Source organism: Zingiber officinale, chromosome 10A (assembly GCF_018446385.1).
Source record: "Zingiber officinale cultivar Zhangliang chromosome 10A, Zo_v1.1, whole genome shotgun sequence".
In the NCBI taxonomy this organism is placed as follows: Eukaryota; Viridiplantae; Streptophyta; class Magnoliopsida; order Zingiberales; family Zingiberaceae; genus Zingiber; species Zingiber officinale.
The window spans coordinates 79,944,252-79,961,092 of record NC_056004.1 but is presented as its reverse complement, the minus strand read 5'-3'; the positions used below and the strand labels follow the sequence as shown (position 1 = coordinate 79,961,092).

Genomic DNA, 16,841 nt, shown 5'->3' with positions numbered 1-16,841 from the left:
ACTTTCCCTCGTGCCAAGCTCCCTGCTTGGACTTCTCCGTGCCAAGTCTCCATACTTGGACTTTTCCAGTGCCAAGTCTCCATACTTGGACTTTTCCCGTGCCAAGTCTCCATACTTGAACTCCCTGCTTGGACTTTTCCGTGCCAAGTCTCCATACTTGGACTTTTCGCGTGCCAAGCTCCCTGCTTGGACTTTTCCGTGCCAAGTCTTCATACTTGGACTTTTCCCGAATCAGGTCAACCAGGTCAACCTTGACCTACGGTTGCACCAATAATCTCCCAAACATCTATTCTTGTCCCACATCAAGAATAGAACTCTCTCACGAGTGTCAAACATCAACATGCAACACAACTAGGTCAACCTTGACCTAAGGTTGCACCGACAATCTTCCCAAGTCAAACATCAAAATACAACTCGAGTCACGTCAACTCGAGTCGGGTCAACCAGGTCAACCTTGACCTAAGGTTGCACCAACAGTTACCACCCTCTAGAACCTAGGGTTACCACCTCCTCGGGTTTCCACCTGCCTAACCGCAGCTAGAATTTTCCATCACCTAGGGTTACCACCCACTAGGACCTAGGGTTACCACCCCTAGGATTTCCCATCTGCCTAGAATCCACTAGGATTTTTGTCTAAGACAACTTAGAACTTTCTTGCAAACTTGGTTCAACATTTATTAGATCACAAGACAACTTAACTTTGGACCCTTTGACATAATTAAAACCCAGGTTTGATAGTCTAGCACTTCCTGCACCAATATCCTTCCCATGTTTTTGGTCACTAACGTCTGTTGGATCGTCAGATTATGCGTAGGATCGGAGGAAGTTCCCTTTCTATATCAAAAAAAGTCATCCACTGGTCAATAAATCATCCATCAGAGCCAGCGCGCTATCTCCCTAGCCTTCAGACATGATCATGCAGTATGTTGGGACTGGAGAATGTTTGTGTTTGAATTTAGATATCTTGATAATAATAACAAAATGCTTAAGGCAAAGCCTACAAGAATCATCATCGTGGATCATACTATTTGCTATAAATTCTAATTAACTCAAAGGTAGAAGTATTGGACAGTGCTAGAGTGTTGAAAATGCAAAACAAATGCAATGAGTTTGGAGTCATATAATAATATATTTTGCATCAATAAAAAAAATAAAGAAACTTACATTTTCAATTTACAATGAACAAATCATTTAGGGATATGGTCATTAATGTTGATAGAGAATGTGTGGCTGCAAGTTGTTCCAGTGTACTAGAATCCTAAAACGATAAAAGTACATGAAAAATCCGAGGAAATGAAAAAAGATACTGCTCATCAAAAATATAATCTATCTAGTTTTTAATGTGAGAAAAATACAATGAAATTTATGGTCTCTACAATAAAATTTTAAAATTTAATATTTTGGTAACACTAAACATTACAAATGTCAATATTTGTCTTTTTGATATGGCTACTAGTAAACTAGCCATTGATGGCTACATGATTGCAGATCATTAGTTGACTCTCATATTCTCATCAACACCTAAAACATAGACAAAGTACTATAGAATGAAACTAGAAGATTGGCAAATGGCATTACCTTGCATATTGTCTCAAGATTCGCAGCCACAATATCCACTATGTTATAATCATGTCTCTACAAATTCCTTTGAAGCCTCTAAAAGGTTTAGCTTTTAGTTAACATCAATTCCAATTAACCTACCCACTAATTATGAAAATCAGGAGTTGAAAAAAAAAGTTGTCATACAAAGTGAAAGAAAAAAGTGGGATCAAAGTGCAACAAAGAGCAAAATGGTTTCATTGAGGCAGCTAGGAATAGAATGAACTCTTGCTGCAATAGGTAATAAGACAAGGGAACTCTCAAACATGTCCAATATAGTATTTTACAAAGGCCAAATCAGCAACACCAAAATGAACCACAAAAAACACCTTTTCATACTTGGTTACTTACACCGTTGTTGGCAATGCACGGGTGATGTGAGCAAACTATCAACTGGGAATATGACCCACAGAAACATAAAATAGTTGGATGTGCAATAAGAAGAAAACATTTCACAGATTGTAGAAATGGTATTTGTGCATCATAGCAACTTTGTGTGTCATTGATCATGAATGCATTATCTTAGGAAGTTAATTGAGAAAATTATTCAAATAAGGTGACGAATTTAGGATGAATTCATGGATTTGTCACAAATTTAGGGACGAATCTAAGATTCGTCCCAGATTAAAAAATAAAATAAAATAAAAAAGAACAAATAATCAGAAACTTTAAAGATGAACTTAGAAAACTCGGAATAACATGAAACCAGTTCCTATGGGTTCATATTATTCTCCTAATGATAAAAATGTCCTCAAACATACTTTTGACCTAATATATTAAGTATAGTGATTTTTTTAAAAACATGAATGAGGTCAAATTCTTGTTAAAAAATGATTACACTCAATATATTAGGTCAAAATTATAGATGAGGACATTTTTATGATTAGGAGAATAATAAGAATACATGGAAACTTGTTTCATGAAATTTTGACATCTCTAGGTCCATATTTAGGATTTCCGATTATGAGTTCTTTTTCTTTTTTTTTTTTCAATTTTGGGATGAATCCTAGATTCGTCCCAGAATTTGTGATGAATCACAGGATTCGTCCATATTTGGGGGTGAATATTGGATTCGTCGTAAATTCTGTGACGAATCCTGGATTCATTCTAGAATTGAAAATAAATAAAAAGAAAATGGACAAAGTAACCGAAGCCCTAAATATGGACTTATAAATATTGGAATTTTATGAAATAAGTTTCCATGTGTTTATATTATTCAATTGATCATAAAAATAGCCTCATCTATAATTTTGACCCAATATATTGAGTGTAGTGATTTTTTGACATGAATATGCATATTTGAAAAAAAAAATAAAAAAGAACAAATGATCATAAACTCTAAAGATTGACCTAGAGAGATTGGAATGACATGAAACTAGTTCCTATGGATTCATATTGTTCTCCTGATTATAAAAATATCTTCAAATATAATTTTGACATAATATATTAAGTGTAGTAATTTTAATAATAAATTATATTTATTTATAAAAAATCATATTTGATTATCATGTTTATATGATAATTTTTTAATATTAAGATAATAATTTATTAATATAAGGACAAATTAGCCATATTTGTGTTAAAAAAAATTACACTCTTAAAATATTAGATCAAAATAATGTATGAGAGCATTTATATAATCAGGATAACAAGACGAATACATGGAAAGTTATTTCATGTCATTTAAAGACTTTTAGGTTAAAATTTAGGTTTTAAGACTCATTTCAATTAAATTTCAATTATTTTTCATTTTATGATGAATTTTGGATTTGTCCCAGAATTGGGGACGAATCCATAATTCATCCTATATTTGGGGACGGCAAATCCAAAATGCATCCCCAATTCTGGAATGAATTCTGTATTTGTCCCAGATTTAGCTTCCTTAAAATATTTAATCATGTCCGAAAGCGGAGAAGATGGTTAGGTAAGGATGTGGTTCTATGGTTGACCGGATGAAGACATTGACGTGACTCTGACAATGACTCGATAGAAGCCTCTGATTGGTCCTGTAAACTGAAAGCGTTAGTGTTGGCCATGGAAGAGGTCCCGGCGTGTACCTTCTGATGCTCAAGTCAATGACCGGAATAGTAGAGAATCGTGAAAAAAACTGTAGCAGCAAGTGTGTGTGATCACAAAGTATCGTATACCTCCACCGGTGAATGGACCCCCATTTTATAGTATCACTATAGCATTTGTACATACTTCTCAAAGTGCATGCACATTTTCCAAAGCATCTTAAGAAAAGACAAGTGAAAAAGTGTCCCTAACACCTTTTCTTGAGCGGGCATGTAAATCTTTGATGTGATAGGCTAGCAACTTCTAAAGTACGATCCACCTATTGGATATACTTTATTGTTAGTGGCACAAACTCCCAAAAGTGTACAATGAGATATGAAGGGGGCCCCACTATAATGCGAGTGAAAGTCGCTCGGCATGAACCTCCCCACTTGGTCATTCTGCACAAATCTATTTTCCTTCCCTTGGTCGTCCGACAATCAGAGAGTTGACTTTTGTCTGGTTGGACATGCTGTTTGGTAGGTTGATACTCAAGACATCAGTTGTCTCTAAGCCTTAGTTGCGAGCTTCTCAGCAGATAGCCAACCATGCTCGCCCGGTACCATAGGCATGTTCGGCCGACTTCGCCCACTCGGCGATTCCATGTCGTTGACTATTTTGACTTTTGACCCCCACGTCAACCTCTCTTCCTGGCTTTAACCTATCTTTGGTGGGTCTTCTTTTATCACCGTATCAATATTAGTCTTCTACGATGAATTATTAATTTGTCTTAGAATATGCAATGAATTATTAATTCGTTGCCGAATTTGCAATGAATCTCATTTTTACTGCAAAAGTGACCTCAAATATTTTATTTATCATAGAATTTAGAATGAAAATTAAAATTTATCTCAGAATTAGCAACAAATTTTGTGACCAAATTTTATTTGTTGCTAATTTGCGATGAAAATATGTGATTGTAATTTCATTGCTAATTTGGAATGAATTGTTTTTTTTTTGTCGCTAAATTTATTCTAGATTTGGGATGAAAAATATTTGTCCTTAAATTTCATTCCTAATTCTTAGGATTTTTTTGTTGAATAAGGGTGAATGGAGAAGAGGTGGAAGAGAAGAAGCTCCATTATGAATGGGACTTTAGTCCCACATTGGGAGTTTCAAGGCACTTTTATTGGTTTATATTGATATACATACATTGATGATGTGAACAAATGCATGGGGAGAGGCTCTCTCTCACGCGTGGGTGCACAGGGGGGTGCAAATCCATGACCAGGATTGCACTTAACCAAGTTGACTCGTGGGCGAGAGCGACCTGCGCACACGAATGCCGGACTGGTCGGGACAAAAATTTTCCCAAGTGGAACAACCAACATTTTGCCACGTTGATAAAACGGTTGAGGAATAATGAGTGAAACGGTCGACGCTTCACTGCTCGGCTAGTAATGGTCATTAATGACCATTAACGCTGTCATTGATCTGAAATCCTATATAAGGAGGCTCCAATCATGGGCAGAGAAACACAGCAAAGCTAGAAGAAGCTCTCCACCTCATACCCTCCTCTGTCGTGCAACTCCTGTTCGGCAGAGTGCCCGTGGTAGCGATCGGGTGCCTCTCAGTTCGCCATGACCACTAGTGCTTGGTGGAGTTCACGGTCAGCCCGTTGTATCCTGGGAAACAGACGACCAGAGTGAACCTCGAAACATAGCCGGAGGTGGGGGTGAATCTGTTTCAAGGAAACTGCGTCTCGCAGGCCTCGGTCAATCTGCTCAGTCGATCAGCTATCTGCTTGGCCGATCCGCCCTCTGCTAGGCTGATCCACCATCTATTCTACCGACCTGACTGCATGGCTGATCCACCCTCTACTCGGCCAATCCTCCATCCGTTCAGCCAACCTGCCTGCTCGGCCGATTCACCATCTATTCGGTCGACCTACCCTCTTGGCCGATCTTCCCGCTCGATAACACAGACTACCAGCTCAGTGAATCTTCTTGCTCAGCAGTTCTTCAGCTCAGAGCTTAAACCAGTCCCTGCTGGTAGCCTGAGATTATCCGCTCAGGTCTTCTCTACTGTAAGTTGAATTTAATTCAGAGCAGTTTAAATTCAGCTAATACCCTCTATATCTCTGGCAAACAGATTGTTCGTATTCCAACAATCTTGAAACAGATTTGTTTCTCTTGAGATGTCCACAGAAGAAAATGTTGAGGTGCAACAAACTCAACACGTGCAGGCCCTCTCCGCCCCGATTGGAACTATGCCAATCAGTCATGGGGAAAAGTTAGAGAAGTTCAATGGGGAAAAGTTAGAGATGCTCTTCTACTTGACCACACTCAATCTGGCTCGGTTTTTGATCGAGGACCGTCCCAAGCGTGCTGAGGATGCTGATGCACAAACTATTAGTACAGTGGAGGCATGGACTCATTCTGAGTTCCTTTGCCGAAACTACATCCTCAACTGCCTTGCCGACTCGCTGTACACTGTGTATAGCATGAAGAGAATGACTAAGGAGCTGTGGGAGTCCCTGGACAAGAAATACAAGTTGAGGATGTAGGGGCAAAGACGTTCATTGTGGGCCAATTCTTGGACTACAAGATGGTTGACTCCAAGACGGTGATCAGCCAAGTCCACGAGCTTCAGGTGATCTTGCACGAGATCCACTCAGAAGAAATGGTTCTGAGTAAAACCTTCCAAGTGGCTACTATCATTGAGAAGCTGCCTCCCAACTAGAAGGACTTCAAGAACTACCTGAAGCACAAGCGGAAGGATATGAATGTGGAGGAACTCATTGTTCGACTTCGCATCGAAGAAGACAACAAGAGTTCAGAGAGAAAGTTGTTCTCTCCGGCTACTGTGAAAGCCCATGTGGTCGGGCATTGTCAAAGCTCAAAATGGAAGAACCCCAAATCTTTCAAGATGGGACCCAGAGGAGGCATCAACAAGAAGAAGTTCTTTGGAAAGTGCTTCAACTGTGACAAAGTGGGTCACAAATCTTCGGAGTACAGAAAGTCGAAGAAGAAGCAAGAGGCCAACCTGAACGAGGGACCAGAAATGGACGACCTCTGCACTGTGGTGTCTGAGTTGAACCTGATCGGTTCAAACCCATGGCAATGGTGGATCGATACTGGAGCCACCAGACATGTGTGCTGCAATAAGGAGCTACTCCACAACTTTGAAGAAGTCACTGGAGACAAACTGTTCATGGGGTACTCAACAACCTCGGACATCATGGGCCAAGGAAAGGTGGTGCTGAAGATGACCTCGAGCAAGGACCTTACTCTGAACAATGTGCTGTATGTTTCGTAGATTCGGAAGAATCTAGTATTCGGATCACTTTTGAGCAAGCATGACTTTCGCATTATTTTTGAGTCGGACAGAGTTGTATTGTCTAAGAATGGAATGTTTGTAGGAAGGGGTTATGTATCTGATGGGCTATTCAAGCTCAATGTAATGGCCATTAGGCCTAAGACAAATAAAAATGAAAGCTCTTCCACTTATATGCTGAGTCTTCGTGTTTGTGGCATTGTAGACTAGGGCATGTTAACTATGATGTGTTGCGTAGATTAATAAACATGCAAAGCATACCTTCATTCCACCTTGACCTAAAACACAAATGTGAGATTTGTGTTGAAGCGAAAATGACAAGGTCATCCTTTCAACATATTGAAAGAAGTAACGAACCACTTTGTTAGTTAGAGTCCTAGAGCCAATCATTTGATGATTGTATTATGGACTTGTTGTATCATATTCTTATATAAATAAAGGCATTTGTTTTGGTTATTATACTTACTTGTATTGGTGCCAAATAAACTATGTATAATAGCGTCCTTGAGTAGAAGGTTCTTACCTATATCAATCGATTGGTTGAATCGATAGTGAGATGATATAGGGAACACTACTCTTAATCATTCCTAGTCGAGTATTAATATTTAGGGACAATGTTAATGCGAAGAGACTAGCATGTAGGTCAACTCGATGACTTGATCTCATAAGTCATGGATATAGAGATATCAAGTTGACACATGGGTATGCATTGGAGAATGTATACTGAATGACCCGCCATGAGAAAGTATCATGGATCGTTATATGAGTGTCATATACTTTCTCATGTGGCTATTAGTATGACTACTAGTCCTTAGACCTGAAGTCACCATGGTTCCCTACATAAGGAGTTATGTACTTTGGTTTCGTCAAACGTCACCCGTAACTGGGTGGACTATAAAGGCGATTACTGGGTATGTAACGAATTATGCAGAGGGATGTGAGTGATGTAGATGGGATCTATCCCTCCTATATAACGGGAGTGACATCGATATTCTTGATAGAGTGAGACCACGAAGTGCATGACCATGCCCAAATGAGTCAATATGAGATATTGAGCTCATTTGATTTAGTGAGTCTACTTGGAGTTCAAGATTTAGATTGATTAGAGGATGACACGGTCTATGCCTCACATTGATCAATCTAGATGTCTAGGATAGAAGGACACTTGTCATATATTGTGAGGAGTCACGATTAGTAGTCACAAGGTGATGTTGGATCTCAACATTCTTGTAACTTGGGTAGTAATGATGTGTTGCTAGATACCGCTCATTACTTATGCTCCTAAATGGGTTTAGGGGCATTGCCAACATTACAAGAACCTATAGGGTCACACACAAAGGACAATTAGATGGAGATTAGGTTCATATGATGAACCAAGAGGATTAGATTCATTTGATTAATCAAATTGGATTAAGAGTAATCCTAATTGGGCTAATTGAGTTGAACTCAAGTTGATTCATGTGTTCAATGAGTCTAATTTAGATTATGACTCATTGAATCAATTTAATTAAATGAATTAGATTCATTATATTAAATTAGCTTGAATTAGATGGTTGGATTAGATCAACCATGAGAGAGATTAAGTCAAGTTTGACTTGACTTGAGAGGAAGAGGAAGAGTCAAGTTTGACTTGACTATTTGTCATCTCATTTGTGAGTTGGCATTAAGTGGCCAATAATGGTGTTACACATCATCATATTTAGAACATGTGTGTGACACCTCATGGAGGTTACAAATCTCCTCCTCATTTTAATGGCCACATTAAATGAGAGGAGTTACAAAAATAGTGGCCGACCACTTTTGATTGTGAATGGAATTCATTTTTCATTCAAGGCTCATTCAACTCTCATCTTCTTCCTTTCTCCAATTCTTCTCTCCCTCTCCTCTCCATTGCCGAGACCTTCTTGGAGTGCTAGCACACTCTAAGGTTCTCCCTCCATCTATTTGTTCGTGTGAATACTTCTAGAGGGTTGTCTACTTTGACAATCTTGAGATCCGGCACCTTGGACGAGCGGGATTTGCGATAGGCGCGCATCAAGGGTAAAACTCATACTCTAATGTAGATCTAGAGTTTGTAAACTCGTACTCGTAGGTTTTTCGAAATTTTTATTCTTCGTACAGATCCGATGGCGGGGGTTTCGGGGTTTCCATGACGCGAAAAAGTGGTTTTCGCGGCCCGAAAGACCCAACACACTTGACCTAATCCACACTGATTTGTGCGACCTAAAAGGTACGCCAACACATGGTGGTAATAAATACTTCATCACTTTTGTAGATGATAATACAAAATACTGTTATATGTATCTTCTCAAAAGTAAGGATGAAGCTATAGATAAATTTGCTCTCTATAAGAATGAGGTTGAAAACTAGCTTAATAGAAAGATTAAGGTGGTTCGAAGTGACCGAGGTGGTGAATATGTGTCTCTGTTCGCTGAGTTGTGTGCTGAACATGGGATCAGACACGAAACAATAGCTCCTTACACTCCTCAGCAAAATGGAGTTGCTGAGCGAAAGAACCGAACTCTAAAGGAGATGATGAATACTCTTCTATTGAGCTCTGGACTGCCAGATTTCATGTGGGGGAAGCTTTGTTAACAGCTAATTACCTTTTAAATAAGGTGCCCCGAAAGAAAATAGATAAAAGCACTTATGAGTTGTGGAATGGAAGACAACCATCCTACAAATATTTACGAATGTGGGGGTGTCTTGCCAAAGTGTTGGTACCTGATCCGAAAAGGATTAAGATAGGACCAAAGATTGTTGATTACATATTTATTGGATATGCACATAACAGCAGTGCTTATCGATTTTGTGTGTATGAGTCACACATACCGGAGATACACAAGAACTCGATAAACGAATCAAGAAATGCCTCTTTCTTCAAGCATGTGTTTTCGTATAAGACCCGTGAGGATGCTAGCTCCTCAAAATGGGCAACCGAAACACAAGGCGAAGAAGAAGATGATGATGACGAGGAACCCGTGGAGGTTGAGCCTAGACAGAGCAAAAGAGCTCGGGTAGAAAAATTCTATGGATCGGATTTTATCACTTTCATGTTGGAGAGTGAGCCCCGTAGTTACTCAGAAGTTGTAGGCTCTTTTGATGGACCTCGCTGGAAAGAGGCAATTGCATCTGAGATAGAATCTATCTTGCAAAATCACACTTGGGAACTTGTGGATCTTCCTCACGGAAGTAAACCACTAGGTTGCAAGTGGATTTTCAAGAAGAAAATGAAGTCTGATGGCACGATCGATAAGTATAAGGCCAGATTGGTAATCAAAGGATACTGACAATGAGAAGGCCTTGATTACTTTGATACGTATTCTCCGGTGTCGAGAATAACTTCCATTAGAGTATTGTTGGCTATTGTCGTTCTATGGAATCTCGAAATACATCAGATGGATGTAAAGACCACCTTTCTAAACGGGGATTTAGAAGAGGAAATCTACATGGTGCAACCTGAGGGGTTTTCTGTGCCAGGACAGGAAAATAAGGTTTGTAGATTGGTGAAGTCATTATATGACTTGAAATAAGCACCGAAGCAGTGGCATGAGAAATTTGATAATGCCATAAAGGAATGTGGATTCAAGATTAATGAATGCGATAAATGTGTCTACATGAAAGTCACAGAGAATGACTACGTCATCTTGTGCCTATATGTAGATGACATACTTATCATAGGGAGTAATGATAAGATAATCAAATCCACTAAAGATATGTTGAACTCAAGATTTGACATGAAAGACATGGCCCTAGCTGATGTGATTCTAGGAATCAAAATTCTTAGAACGGCAGCAGGACTTGTTCTTAGTCAGTCCCATTACGTGGACAAGATTCTTGAGAAATTCACCAAGGGTGATACTGCGTTGGCACGAACGCCGATAGATACGAGTCAATATCTATCAAAAAATTGAGGTGAAAGTATCTTTCAGATAAAGGGCTCTCGAGTGATTGGAAGTCTGATGTACTTGATGAGTTGTACACGACCAGCCTTGGCCTATGCAGTAAGCAAACTGAATAGATACACGAGTAATCCCGGTGTTGAGAACTGGAAAGGGATAACAAGAGTACTGAGGTACTTAAGGTATACTCATGAATATGAACTGCACTATACAAGATATCCTGCTGTGATCGAAGGATACAGAGATTCAAGTTGGATATCTGATATAAAAGACTCTAAGTTTATGAGTGGATATGTCTTCACTCTAGTAGGTGCAACCATTTTCTGGAAATCTTCTAAGAAAACCGTAATAACCAGATCCACGATGGAATCTGATTTTGTAGCTCTTGACAAATGTGGTGAAGAGGCTGAATGACTACGACAATTCTTAGAAGATATTCCATGATAGCCGAAATCGGTGCCGACGATTTGCATACATTGCGATAGTCAATCAGCAATCAGTCAGGCACAGAGCCATCTGTATAATGAGAAGTCTAGACATATACACCATAGACATAATACCATTAGACAACTACTCTCAACTGGAGTTATAACTGTTGACTATGTGAAGTCAAAAGATAACCTAGCACATCCGCTAACCAAGGGGTTAAATCGAGAGTTAGTTGCAAGCTCATCTCAGAGAATGGGCTTGATGCCGTTGTTAGCGATCAGTGCAAAGGACACCCAACCTATGCTGACTGGAGATACCAAGAACTAGGTTCAAAGGGACAACTAATCTGCACTGACTAGACACACTGTGGGGGGAGCCCAATGAAACAGTGACTAGACCAGGATAAGCCGATGGGCTTTTAATGATCAAAAAGAGTAGATGGCAACTCTTGAGAGATCACCTATGTGAGAAAGAAGTGGGGCCGCTTCAAAGAGAATTGGAGGCACAATTCTTAGAGCTTCTCACAGAACCAGGCATGTTCATGGCCAAGAACGAACACACTCATCAGAACTAAGTTGTATCAGGGAGAGTCTTGGGTGAGATTTGTCACTGCTTACACAGACGATAGTATAGTTCAAGGATATCGTGTCTACCATCAGCCAGTATGCAACCAGATCTTCACAAGGGAAGGTTCAAAGGGTAAAACCTACCAATCCAATACTTGATTCAACTACTGAATGCTATCACTTGCCCTATCTCCATTCATGTGGGGGATTGTTGAATAAGTGTGAATGGAGAAGAGGTGGAAGAGAAGAAGCTCCATTGTGAATGGGACTTTAGTCCCACATTGGGAGTTTCAAGGCACTTTTATTGGTTTATATTGATTCACATACATTGAGTATGTGAACAAATGCATGGGGAGAGACTCTCTCTCTTGCATGGGTGCGCAAGGGGGTGCAAATCCAGGGTTCGGATTGCACTGAATCAAGTTGACTCGTGGGCGAGCGCGACCTGCGCACACGAATCCCAGAACGGTCGGGACAAAAATTTGTCCAAGTGGAACAACCAACATTTTTCCACGTTGATCTTTTGCTGCTGTGAAACGTATGCATTAAATTCGAGATTAATGCAGAAGAAAAATGGCCGAGGAATAATGAGTGAAACGGTGGACGTTTTGCTCGGCGAGTAATGCTCATTAATGATCATTAACGCTGTCATTGATCTGAACTCCTATATAAGGAGGCTCCAATCATGGGCAGAGAAACACCGCAAAGCTAGCAGAAGCTCTCCACCTCATTCCCTCCTCTGTCGTGTAACTCATGTTCGGTAGAGTGCCTGTGGTAGCGATCGGGTGCCTCTCAGTTCGCCGTGACCACCAGTGCTATGTGGAGTTCACGGTCAGACCGTTGTATCCTAGGAAACAGACGACCCGAGTGAACCTCGAAGCATAGCCAGAGGTGGGGGCGAATCTGTTTCAAGGAAACTACACCTCGTAGGCGTCGGTCAATCCGCTCGGCCGACTCGACTTCTGTTCGGCCGACCAAACCTCCTCTTGGCCGACCTGCCCACTCGGCTGACCCGAGCTCCTCGCGACTGACCTGCACGCTCGAACGACTCGACCTCCTCTCAGTCGACCTGCCCGCTCGGCTGACCTGCCCGCTCAGCCGACCCGACCTCCTCTCGGCCAACCTGCCCGCTCGGTCGACCTGACCTTCTCTCTACCGATCCGCCCTCTGCTCGGCCGATCCACCATATGTTCTGTCGACCTGACTGCTTGGCCGATCCACCCTCTGCTCGGCCAATCCACCATCTATTCGGCCGACCTGCCCGCTCGGCCGATCCGCCATCTGTTCGGCCGACCTCCCCTCTTGGCCAATACGCCCTCTCGGTCGATCTGCCCGCTCGGCAACACAGACTACCGGCTCAGCCGATCTTCTTGCTCGGCAGTTCTTCATCTCAGAGCAGAAACCAGCCACTGCTGGCAGCCTGAGATTATCCGCTCAGGTCTTCTCTACTGTTAGTTGAGTTCAATTTAGAGCAGTTTAAATTCAGCTAATACCCTATATATCTCCGACAAACAGATTGTTCATATTCCAACATTTTTTTGTACTGTTATAAGCTAAGCTACGATGATCGATTGTTTCAACTACACTTAATTAAAGGGCTAAGGTCAAAATGTTTAAATTTAAGTTTGTTTTTAGCTCCTTAAATTTGACATTTAGGATTTTGGATTGTGAAAATTGACCTACGAAATTTTTAAAAATTTCAACTTATATTTTAAAAATATTTTTAAATTTTTAATAATTAAAAGTTGGATAATTCAATTTTATATGGTATTAATTTTTTTAATTTATTGAATTTGGCTCCTAATTGAAAATTTTAGCTAGGCCAATACATATTGATCTATATAGGAGCATCATTATCGACACTGGAGGTTGATCGGTAGACATCCAATAAGTATCAGGCCAATCCACCTTATCAGAGGAAGCTCCATTATCGGGCGGGAGAAGATAACGTGGAGACACTCTATATACATATTCTAAATGCATCAAATGCAATTAAAACAATTTAACTAAACTTGGAATGGGAGCAAAAGTTCCTTCCAAATAAATATCAATTAATTGGAAGGAGTTGAATGACACTTACATTCCTTTCGGAATCAATTAATTATATAATAAATAATTAAAGATATATTTTTACCATTTCAAGCTTGATTTGGACCATTAATCGACTTGATGAGATGCCTTGCTCCCATTAATTCCCAATTCCTCTTAGAATTTTTAAGTTAAAAGAGATTCTAAATCTCACTTCCTTCCAAATTTTATTCAATCAATCATATCATCAATTCCCATTAATTAAACTTCTTTATTCGTCGTTGACTCTCTCTATAAAATCCACGCACTAGTTGAAAATGTATATATCTTCATTAATTATATCGCGCAATGGCGGCCATCAGCACCTTCTTCCGCCTCCTCCTACTCATCTCCTTCGTGCCGGCCCTTGTCATGACAAGCAATGTCTTCGACATCGAGTTGGTCCACCGTGACTCCCCCAAGTCGCCACTGTGTTGGAATTTTGGTGGAACTAGGATGAGAAAATAAGAATGTAGGAGAGATTTTGTAACAAAGTATGAGAATGGGAAAAAAAACTCTATGAAGAGAAAATGTTACTACTTGTCATTCTTCATCATACAAGGTCCTATTTATTCACTTAGATTGATACATTATATCATTAAACACAAGACAAATAGACTTTGTCCTTTTCTATACTAATGACTCTTGTCATAAAGAGTTTCATTGAACTTAGTAGGATAATTGAACTTTGCTTAGTTGATGAAGAGTCACATGAAGTCAAATTGATTTTGACAACTTCCTTGCATGGTTGATGAAGTCAAGTTGTTCTTGGCATTATTCTTGCATTTAAAGAAGCCAATTTATCTCTTGGAATAAGTTTATATGCCAACATTTGCCCCCCCTTAAACTTATTCTTCCTTGAACTCCCAATAAATTCCTTGGGTGTTGGAAAGCTTCTGCTTTTAGAGACTTTGTAAATATATCAGCTACTTGATCACTTGACTTCACATGGAGCAATTTTATTTCTTTTGACTTAACATACTCCCTTATAAAATGAAAGCGAGTATCAATATGCTTGGATCTTTCATGATGAACTGGGTTTTTTGGCTAAAGCAATTGCTGATTTGTTATCCACATAGATCTTGGTAGGAGCTTCTTATTGCAATTTAAGGTCTTGGAGTAATCTCTTTAGCCAAATAGCATGACAAACACAAGATGCTGCAGCAATATATTCAGCTTCACAAGTTGTTAGAGTAACAACTGATTGTTTCTTTGAAGACCAAGTAAATGCAGTATTACCAAGATAAAACACGTATCCAGTAGTGCTCTTGCGATCATCATAACTTCCATCCCAATCATATCACTGAAACCAAAAAACTCCACATCTTTCGTTGATGAATAAAGAAGTCCATAATCAATTGCCCCTTTGATATATTTAAGAATTCTCTTAGCTGCATATAAGTGAGAAGTTTTTGGAGTTTCCATGTACCTGCTTATTAAACCAACTCCAAATAATATATCAGGTCTTGTGCATGTCAGATACATGAGGCAACCCACAAGACTCTTGTAATAAGTTGGATTCACAAGTTTACCTTTTCCGTCTTTAGTCATTCTAATGCCATATTCAACTGGCGTATCCATAGCATAGCAATCTTCCATTGAGAATTTCTTCAGAATCTCTTTGGCATATTTTTCTTGTGATACAAAGATCCCCTCTTCTCTTTGTTGTACTTCAATGCCAAGGAAATATCTCATCAATCCTAGATCTGTCATCTCAAACTCCTTCTCCATTGATTGCTTGAATTCTCTAATCATGGAGATGTTATTACTTGTAAAAATTAAATCATCCACATAAAGACATACCAGTAGAATATCTCCATATGAATTCTTCTTCAAGTATAAAGAATGCTCATAGGGACACTTTGTGAAACCTTCCTTTATAAAGTGCTCATCAATTATTGAGTTCCAGGCTCTAGGGGCTTGCTTGAGTCCGTAAAGAGCATTCTTTAACTTATATACCTTTTCTTCTTGTCCTTTGATGATAAAACCAGGTGGTTGCTCAATAATCCTCTTCTTTAAGATTTCCATTTAAGAAGGCAGATTTTACGTCCATCTGTTATATCTTCCATCTTCTTTGAGCTGTAATAGAGATGTGTAACCTTACTGTTTCAAGTCGGGCTACTGGTGCGAAGACTTCTTCATAGTCAATCCCGTACTTTTGCTTGTATCCTTAGCAACCAACCTTGATTTGTACCTTTCAATTTCTCCTTTTGCAGTTGTCTTTGTTTTGAACACCCATTTGACTCCAATAGTTTTGTGTCATTGTGGAAGTGAAGTGAGCTCCCATGTATTGTTTTTCTTTATAGTATGAATCTCTTCTTCCATTGCTTTTCTCCACTTTGTATCCTTGGATGCTTCTTCATAGGTTATAGGATCATATTCTGCAAATAAGCACAAATTATCAAGAGCAAAATCAACATCAATTGCTCGGTTGGAGTCATATATATCTTGGATGCTCTTCATCTTTTTCACAATTGGACCATTTGAATCGTCATTTTCTGATTGAGTATCAACTTGTTGGGGTGATGATACTTCTTCTCCTTGCTTGTCTTCCTTCTCTTTATAATCTTCTTCAAATGAGATTTGCTTCATGTCATCATTATCGTTGTTGTTCCAAATCCATGCTTGTTCTTTATCAAATTCCACATCTCTTGATACCACGATCTTTTTGAGTTATGGGATTGTACAACTTGTACCCACTAGCATTCTCGCAATAGCCCAAGAGAATACACTTTTGACTTTTATCTTCAAGTTTTGTCTGCTTCTCTTCTTGTATTTTTGCATATGCTATGCTCCCAAAGACACGAAGATGATCCACTTTTGGTTTGCGTAAGCTCCAAGCTTCCTCTGGGGTGATGTCTCCAATTCTTTTAGTGGGAAACCTGTTCAATAAATATACAGCACAAGCAATAGCATCTCCCCAAAATTCTTTTGGGATATTTTTCTC

The 16,841-nt window shown here is 39.5% G+C and overlaps 1 protein-coding gene across 1 annotated transcript; it reads right to left on the bottom strand.

The window, feature by feature from the left end:
• Nucleotides 1-15,082: 15,082 nt before the first annotated feature.
• LOC122026729 (uncharacterized mitochondrial protein AtMg00810-like) lies at nucleotides 15,083-15,922 on the bottom strand. Its single transcript, XM_042585454.1, has one exon. It carries the CDS (start codon nucleotides 15,920-15,922, stop codon nucleotides 15,083-15,085), a length of 840 nt encoding a protein of 279 aa, XP_042441388.1.
• Nucleotides 15,923-16,841: the final 919 nt, after the last annotated feature.